This window comes from Manacus vitellinus, unplaced genomic scaffold, assembly GCF_001715985.3.
Source record: "Manacus vitellinus isolate BGI_N305 unplaced genomic scaffold, ASM171598v3 scaffold_0_pilon, whole genome shotgun sequence".
Lineage (NCBI taxonomy): Eukaryota > Metazoa > Chordata > Aves > Passeriformes > Pipridae > Manacus > Manacus vitellinus.
In genome coordinates, this window is record NW_021938789.1 from 56,633,435 (window position 1) to 56,642,678 (window position 9,244).

General features: G+C 45.4%; 1 protein-coding gene across 1 annotated transcript; it reads right to left on the reverse strand.

Annotated features, from left to right (window-relative positions):
• Nucleotides 1-459: 459 nt before the first annotated feature.
• Nucleotides 460-8,973, reverse strand: MAML3 (mastermind like transcriptional coactivator 3). Its single transcript, XM_018074002.2, has 3 exons — nucleotides 8,743-8,973; nucleotides 6,919-7,006; nucleotides 460-3,626 (listed from the first exon to the last, which is right to left on the reverse strand). The coding sequence occupies exons 1-3, from the start codon at nucleotides 8,941-8,943 to the stop codon at nucleotides 2,635-2,637; spliced, it is 1,281 nt and encodes a 426-aa protein (XP_017929491.1). The 5' UTR covers nucleotides 8,944-8,973; the 3' UTR covers nucleotides 460-2,634.
• Nucleotides 8,974-9,244: the final 271 nt, after the last annotated feature.

The following is a 9,244-nucleotide window of genomic DNA, read 5'->3' on the forward strand; positions in this document are numbered from 1 at the left end:
ACCCAGTGATATCTGTAGAATTGTAAAAACATATTTACAAATAACTTTTTTTTTTTTAACATTACATATACATCAGCACCATAGGAAGAAAGAAGAAAAAAAACAACCCCAAATCGAATAAAATCTACTTTCTAGTACTTGATCCCAGTATGGAGTATTTGGAGGAAGCTTTACAAAGACAACAGAGACTTGTCTTCATCACCATTTATTCACCAAAGTCTGACTCTCCCTGATGCGCAGGGACCTGCATTTTGCTGCCACATGGTGGTTGTGTGTTTCTAAACCTTCCTTTCCCAGCTCTGGCACCCAAGGAAGGGATGCTGTGCCACCCCCAGCGTTGCCCCCCATCGAGCAGGCTGGGGATGGCTCCCCACCCTGTCACAACTCCATCACACAGCGCTGGACAGATGTGTGCCTGACACGCAGAGAGACAGCACCTTGGTTACTGTTTCTCTCAATGTTTGCCTCTCCCATTCTGACCAAGAGGTGCTTACACTCAAGACTGACCAAAAACTTTGGCTGGTGCTCCCTTACACTGACTTAGGGCCCAACCTGGCTCCTTGCTGAAGCAGAGACAGGCAAACCTTGATGGTCTTCAACAGGAACTGGAATTGGTCCTTGTGTTTTAAAAAGGGGTTGGCTAAAAGAGATGCAACTAAAGCTGTTTTAAAAAAATATATCAGCCGGGGCAGGCTGGATTGACAGCTCACCTTGAGCACATTAAAAATGCAGCTTGTCCTGCTGATATCATAGCATGTAAAACAGGTAATTCCCTTCCTCTAGGAAGGCCCTGCAAGGTGATACTGTGCAAAAGGGAACCCAATGGGGCGCTGAGATGGTTCCAGGCCCATTTGCTCCCACTCTTTGATGTGATGCATATCTGTACTCCACAGGGAAAGGCAGGATGTGAAACTGCAAAGTGCCAATGCCCTCAGCCTCCGTGGATTTCAGCGGCTCGGCACTTCACACCGCTGGGCCCGAGGAGAGCAGCACACAAGGAGGTAATTGGTAGCTGGAGAGGTGGCACTGATAGTCATACACTTCTGCTGCAAAGCACAGCTGATGGCTAATGGAGGCCAGCACTACGTCAGAGGGTAGTAGTCCAAAAGTTCTGGACTCTGGATCACGTTAACATTTTTTATGCACCGCTATGTAACCTGATAAGCAGCTCTCAGCTGAAAACACTAAAAAGATTCGAGGTTTGGGAGAACACCTTTCCTCAGCCTCTGACTGCAGCTTGGGAACTGCTGCTTTACACATTCAGAATGGCTGGTGACTTGATATTGTGCGAGATATATCACAACTTCATTACAGTGCTGGTCAGCACTGGTCCACACAGTGGAGATAGTGATACATTGCTATCACGTAAAACCTTAGTTGGGCAGAGCCCATGTTTGTAATATCAATTATTTTACCCATTCATGAACGGTCTTTACAGTAGTCCTTCACTGGCTCCTGTTCTTCAAAAGCTGCATTGAATTTTATTCCAGCAAACCAGAGAGATTAGACCAAACATCTGTTTAAAACTGAACATAGCCCATCGAGAGACCAGACATCCCGGGGTAATACTACCTGCTAAACTTGCACTTTTCAGATGAGGAAGAGAAACTCCTTCTGTATGCCAGATCCTCACTGTATGTTTTCTCATGCCTATTTTCTCATCCCCTCTCTGCTCCTTTGTGGCTCACCTGAAAAAAATTGCAGCCAGCTCACCTTGCTTTACATTTAAGGACAGGAGGGGAGGGAAGTGAACTGAGAACATACTGTGAAGGAAGGAGAGGGAGGGACCCGCTCAGGACCTATGCTGATGTCTCTTGGTACCTCTCAGCCCTTTAACACCCCCAGGCAGCAGATACATGCCAAAGTGCTCTGACAGGGAAGCACTATTGCAAGTCCCAAGGGGACTAAGCAGCTCATTAAGTTAACCCACCCACCTAAGCTGTCTCCAGCAGCAGTCCCATAATCAAACTGTCCTCACAACACTGACAAATTTAATGTTCTCCTGCACTTGTACTGAAGTTTTATCTCTGCAGTGAAAATGGTGATCTCCCTGTGATTTGTTCAGGTTTATCACGTGAGTGCTGCACGTTCCCTTATGACAGCCCAGACCCCACCTGCCTACCCCCAGGGTTAAGCCCATCTCTGACCAGGGCTTGTGCAATTGCCCATGGACATCTGTGGACTTTGCTCCAGGCTTTTCATCTGCTCCCCTGAAAGCTGCAGTGTTCACAGTTATACGAGGTGGGAGACATTGTGAGCACCCCATACCACTATGCAATGAAACCTCATTTGAAGAGGGGAAAGAACAAATTTTCCCAACCAGAGGCATCAGCTGGCCTTTCCAGTTTCCCCACTCTGCCTCATACAGACACAAAGTAGGCACTGCCATACAGCAAAGGTTGCCTGGTAGAATGCCTTGAGATGCCAATGTTGTCATCGTCCCCTGAATCTTCCAAGGTTGGCTACAGATCAGCTCAGTTTGCATGATTAAAAACAACAGAAAACAAAACAACCTCAAACCAAAACAATTCAAACAAAAACCCAAAACCAACCATCCAGGGGTGGGGAGAACATCCAACTCTCTCTTTTCTTTTTCAAATGTAACAACCAAAGCTCCAGACTGTACAAGCCCATTCACTGGGGGTTTCCAAACAACTCATCAAGTTCTTGTATCCACTCATCCCCTGGTCCGCTCTTAATGATGGAGTCCACGAGGTCTGCGCCCTCTGCTAAACTGGAGAATGACCCCCCTGCTCCTTCACTGCTGTAGTTGTAAGGTATGTCCTGAGTGGGATTCCTCTCGTATGCTTGGCCTTGGCTGCTCTGAGCGAAGTTACCACCTGGCATTTGCTGCGTCGGGGGCTGGCTGAAGCCTGACATGGTGGGGACCCCTTGGCTGATTGCTGACATCACCATGGGCCTGGCCTGGCTGGCTGCCTGTTGCCCAGGTAGTGGTTGCAGCAACTGTCTTCCCAGAGCCGGGTTCAGGGTTCTTACTGTTCCACTTGTGTCCACAACTGTCTGATTGAGCCCCTGCGGGAAGTGCTGCTTGGACAGCCGGGGCTGCCCAGACTGCATCGCGTACGTGGTGCCGTTATTGAAGGGCCCCATTTCACCGCTAGTCCTTCCAGGGATGCCTTGCAAGCCTCGCTGTTGCCAGTTTTGTGTTCCTTGAGGGACAGTCCCCATCAGGTTCTGAAGTCGTGGTGCTTGTGGCCTTGGTAAGACCTGGCCCACAGGTCCTTTCATCTGCTGCTGATGCTGGGGAAGAGCGGAGTTTACCAGCATGTTCTGACCAAAACTGCCAACCATTCCCACCGCTTGTCCGGAGGCGGGCTGCCTCGTCCCCTGGCCTGCATTGTGTGCCATGTTTATGCTGCTTTGGTTTGGGTGCTGCAACATTTGGCTCATCCCTGTGCTCATACTGTACATTCCCGGCTGGCTGGAGGAGGCGTTGCTGTAAGGAGCCATGCCCACATCCGACTGGCCCGCAGTCGTGGGCAGCGTGCTCGGGTTCTGGGAGGGACCCATTGCCATCATGCTCGCGTTCTGGGCCATCATTCGGGATGTCCTCATGTTCTGGAGTGCTGCTTGGTTTCTCACAGCTGCTATATCCTGGGGGGAACCTACACCAAAAAGGGAGATAGGTAAGAAAAAAGCCACAACCCTGTAAACCTTAATTAACATGTCTTTGCACAAGAGAGAATCTGTAGGAGCCTTTTGCAGCGCAGTAGGATTTCAGATTGCTGTGCTTTCCAAGTGAATAAAACAACCTTTCATGTGAAGGTCAGCAGAGAGCCAGAAGGTTACCCATCCTTGGGAGATGTGCTTGGTGCCTAATGTTTACTGCCTTTCAGAGGCTACGTGTTCCCCACCTCACCTTGGCTGCAGCCTCTGTCCTGACCTGCCAAATTCCCTCTCCTGGAAGGTGAGAGCCAACACAGCTCCAGTGTTGTTCCTAAACAGGAATTGCCTGATGGTGTTGTGTATTCAATTGGTGAAGTGGGACGCTGCTCAGCAGAGAATTCCATTCCAACCTAATTTCCCTTCAGGCCTAACATGAGGATGGCAAGGTTAAAAGGCCAATGATTTACTCACTAAGTAATTCTCAATTAGGACAATTTTGGGATGTGTACCCAAAGGGATTCATGACTTCAGATTCTTTAAAAATCAAGGCAACACAACTGGATGTTTAATACATGATTACAGCCAGGGTTGCCTCCCTGGTAATAACCTAATCAAGTATCTAAGCTTGATGGTCACAGGAGCCACAGGGCTAAAATGGGCTTTTCTCTTACTTTGTTAGGACTAGGGATTAAATTTTTAAAAAGTGACTTGGGAGTCAAAGTCCCCTGTAAAGAGTAAATGTGACCCTTTCTTTTTTGTGTGTACTTTTTCTCCCCAGGATCCACTACAATGTGCACCCTGCTCTGTGAAAGAAAAGAAAAAAGACTCTAAGATTTTAAAGTTGCATATGCCCTGTGATTCAGTAGCACTTATCCTCTTCAGCTACACTCAGTTCAGCTTCTAGGAAGCAAATGGGAAAGACTTCATGGTCTTCTTCAGTGGCAGCAAAGCAACTGAACTTCAGTTTACCATTTAAAGCTCTCTTTTAAATATCTCCATTGTCTCTCGAAAGTAAGGCTTGAAAATGGAAATGTCAGGCTCAGAAGGCCAATCAATTTTTTAATAGCTCAGGAGGCATAAATGAATGGATTTTCTATAGCATTGCTACTGATTAAGTCTATGGAAAGAAGAAAAATTGGGGTTTTGTGGACATTTAAAGCAGAGAGAGTGTATTAGTGAATCAATACTATAAGCACATTTTACTTCACCTCAGGCCAGTGATGGGAAACCAGAAAATCCTAACCTTGTTAAATTCCACACCGTGGCAGATAACTGAACCATGTTTGCATCTTCCTTTCAAGGGTAGGGGGGAGCTATTGATTCCTGGGAAGCCAATAGGCTTCTGTATTTACTATCTTTACTTAAAAACAATTACCTGGAGCTCAGATTATGCCATGTAGGTTTGAGTCACTACTATACTGGACTAAATACAATACTCTGCAGGTGAAGCTCAGAGTGCATGAAGCACACGATTGCTCCCGGCTCAAATGTTATTGAATGCAAGGCATAAACATAAAATGGTTGCTTTAAAAGTTCAGAACTGTACAACAGAATGTGAATGTTCTTAAATCAGCCCCTATTTGTTGTCCCTCAGTGGCAGACAACATATCTGAACATTCATGGAGAGTGGAGAATACTGGTCCCTGTTATTCATGTTGGCCTGGTTTCCATGAGAAATGGGTCTGGATAAAGGAAGTGCCATTTCTATAGTTTAGCACATAATACAGAGGATACATCTCCCTTTTACTGCAGCATGATAAGCTTCTGAAGGATGCTTTTAGCTCCAGCATATAGATAAATGAAACATTTTGTAGCATGAAAAGAGACCATCTGGATCATACTTGAACAGGGCACATGTAGCAGCAGCTTTTACTTTAGCCTTGCTATCAAACCACTTTCTTAATGATTGGCACCGGGGTCCCCTTGATTTTTCTTAATTTAGATCATCTCCTTTGATGATTAGAAACAGTCTCTTTTTAAGATGACTCCAGCAAGTGCTGAAGATACAGATCATGTTGAAATCTTAATGCATCTTTAGCTAGTTTTTAATTGAAAATGGCAGCTGAAAAGCTCCAAAGGAGCCACTAACAGCAAGTGGGTTCACATACTACTTTTGTTAACTACTGTGCTTGGTGTAAGAGACAGGAGATCAGACAAGGAGTAGTTAAAAGAGAGATGCAACAGATTTTAAGATTTTGGGCCACCTTCCGGCCTCATTTACACATAACCTACTGCACTGGATTACATTCATGTGACTGAACAGGAAAAAATGGTGAACTACTTATATTAGCTCATTTATGAAAATTAATTCCTTGCTCTGTCAGATTAGCCTAAACTCCCTTCTCTGTTTCTTTTAAATAATACATATGAAGGAAAGGTTTCAAAGAAGTATTAATGCAGAAAGATTGTACATGTGCATCTCAGTGTGTGGCAGTGCACACACGCTTTCTGATTTTGCAAATGAATTATTGGGGGATAAAAATCATTTCATACAGAACTTATACTGCCAAAGATAAAAATGAGAAGGCAATTAGAAGAAGCCACCCTGATATATATCAGCAGAAGGTGTGGCTGCCTGTTCGTGTCCTGGGAACCAGAACTGTTGCAGTTACATGATACTACCATGAATATATAGTGCAAGCGTGTGTTCATGTCTATTGAGAACCCATGGTTAGTGAAGACATTCAGATGATCCTTTGCACCTAAAAATCTCAGAAACTTCTTTTCCTAAGCCAAATTATTGTACTTACATCCTTCAGTTACCTGGGAGCACATAAAAATAGGCCTTGCTTTTTTTGAGATAATTAAAAAAAATCTCTATTTACATCTCAGGTATTTCACTCTGTTTCCCACACCTGACATTGATGAGTCACTTCTCCAGTTAAGGATGCCCTCTCTGAAATTCTCTGCTCATCAAATTAGATAAAGTGGGGAATTAAGAGGGGTAAGACCAAGATACAGTGAGAAATGCTAGCTGAAAAAAAAAAAAGGCATCATAAGAGTGGAGGCAAACAAGACAAATCCATTAATGAATCCATGATGTCCAGATGTCAAAGAGGCATAAAAAAAATGCAGCTTGCACTGAAGGGAGCCAAAAGAAAATTATAAACCTAACTGAACACACAAACCTGGGCATTCCTCTTTGGTAAAATACGTGGTGTGTGCGACAGTCTGTTTTCCTCTTCTGGCACACTGCTTAAACCCTGGTCTTCACAAAATGCATGAGGTTTCACGCCCCTAGTATAGGGGCATATATTGACTCCAAATTAGGAAAAATAATTTGACTTTTACCTTGGAACTGGTTGACCTGTTGCACTGGATACGGGCTTCGCTGTTGCTGCAGGTGCTGCCGAGGCAAATGTGACTGCTGCTGCAACTGCTGAAAATGAAGGAGGGACAGAAAGCAGAAGAGAAAGAGATGATTAATTAATTAGTGAGCTGAGAACTGGGCTGGTGGCAAAAGTACTGCAGCAGAACTGCAGCAGTTCTTATCTGGTGAGCTGTTCTGGAGAGACAAGTAGAGTCATCTGAAGAGTCCTTCTGAGAGCACTTGGGCTACTTGGCACGCGGACTCTTTTTGGTTCAAAAAGGAACAAGCACTGAGCTGACAACATCTCTCCTTACTTACAGCCACTTCATCCTGACCTCTACAGCATGAACTGCACTGTTGTCAGGCAGAAAGGAGAGGGAGGGATGTGACTAACTTTGCTCACTGAGGTCTAAGGGCAGCTGTAGCCACACACACTTTCCTTCCCTCATTCCTGCTAAGGTCTAGAAGTTTGTGTTCCTGGTACAAGACTTTCCCTCACCTCTGCACTCAAAACAGTCAGCTGCAAGGAGTACTGCATCCTGACCCAAGCACTGCAGCCTAGGACCATTCCTGAGCCAAACCAGAAATGGCTACAAAAGCACATTTCCTCTTGTGCTTCAGTGAATGATATTTGGGGAGCGGCTGACTGCAAAATGCATCTCTCCCTTGATCCAGACCACACTGCTCCTCTGTGGTTGTTTTCTATGAATACTCATGAATACTGTAAAACAGAATCAAGGGTGATTATAAAAGCAGAGAGAGTTTATCAGAGCTTTCAGATGCTAGGGTATGCTCAACTAAGCATTTATTAAAAGGATGTGTCTTGCAGCATCATCTGCAGCTGTACAAACACTGTGTCCAAAACCAAGGATGTGTAACAAAGGTAAGAGAATGGCAAAGGTGGGAAAGAAGGAAGTACTAATCCCTGCATTCATAAGCATGTGTTACAGGTCCTAAGCCATGTTTTCCAAGCTTCAAGCAACTGCTGACCTATCAGAATATTATCTAGATAACATTAGGGGACTGCAACTTCAGTTTTGGGTATGATCTTATAGGAACTCAACAGTGTGACTTTCCACTGACTTTCTCCTAGGCTGCTTTAAACTACAGCTGAATTAAGCATGCATCACCATTCTGACTGGGTAATTTAACATCCATATTGCAAAGCTCAAGAGCTCAGGAAGCCAGGTGATAGGCTCCAATGCAGGTCTTCCACATTGCCACTGTGAGAGTGGTTATATTGCTCTCCCACTCCAGTCTCTGGCTCTCCCCTTGCTGCTCTCTCTCCTTTGTGCTAACCTAACTGCTTGTACTGGCATGCAATAAACCAGATTAAGGAACTGATCTGGGTAAATACTTTTTTATTTTTAAATTAACTAAGGTTACTTTTAACCCACATCCATTTTTTGCCCCACATCAATGCAGCTGTACATAGATTTTGCCAGTGCAAGACCACACTCAGAGCTAGGGGAGAGGACCTGTGCCTGTAGCTGTAGCTGAGTCTGCTTCTGCTGGAGTAAACTGACCATGAGATGCCAGGCTAAGAGCTAACTTTCCCACTGCCTAAAATCCCATGCAACTGCCAAATCCACCACTGGGAACACAGGTAATATTTGCCAAGCTAATGGTAGGACTGAGACAGATGCCTCTTCTTTGACAACGATTGCTGAAATACCACGATAGGAGCCACACAGAGAGAATTACTAAAGGAAGGAACTACTAGAAGGAAAGGCTGGTGTTGTCTGCAGCACTCACGCTCTCATACCAGCAAGCACTGCAGTGTTTGAGACAGATGGATACTGTACCTGCTCCGCTAGGATCTGCTGCTGCTGCCTTTGCTCTCGGAGAAACTGCTGTTTCTGCTGCTCTATTACGTGGAGCTGGGCTCTCTGCTCTATCAGCATCTGCTTCATGATGGCTGCCTGAGGCTGGTTCCCTAGGAAGGGACCCCCGGAGCTCGTGCCCGTGACCACGTTGCTGGAGCCTGGTGGCACAGAAGGCTGCATCGGCCCTGCAGTCCGTGACAATCCCACTTGGTGCTCCTGTGCAAAGAGAGAGAGAGAAGGCCTCGTTACTTGGGGTTCTCCACAGGCAAGAGCAGTGACAGCTCTTTAAACTGAGGAAGCACTGAATCTGTGGATGAAGTATGGAGCTTGCAGAAAGTGGGTCCTTGGAAAGATGCACATGGCTTGTGACCATGGGCTGTTCCCCATAGGGAACTGGTCCCTCTTTTCTCCTGGAGTTTAAAGCCCCTCAGGGAAAGCAAGAGCATTTTATAATTCATTTATAATGAAATAATGAAGTTGT

Bases quoted from the DNA above. Each gene is read 5' to 3' on its own strand.
- MAML3 (XM_018074002.2), bottom strand. From the start codon at position 8,943: ATGCAGCCTTCTGTGCCACCAGGCTCCAGCAACGTGGTCACGGGCACG. The intron at 7,007-8,742 runs GTACAGTATCCA...CTTCATTTTCAG, and splicing joins AGCAGATCCTAGCGGAGCAG to CAGTTGCAGCAGCAGTCACA. The intron at 3,627-6,918 runs GTAAAAGTCAAA...TTTTTGGTGTAG, and splicing joins ACAGGTCAACCAGTTCCAAG to GTTCCCCCCAGGATATAGCA.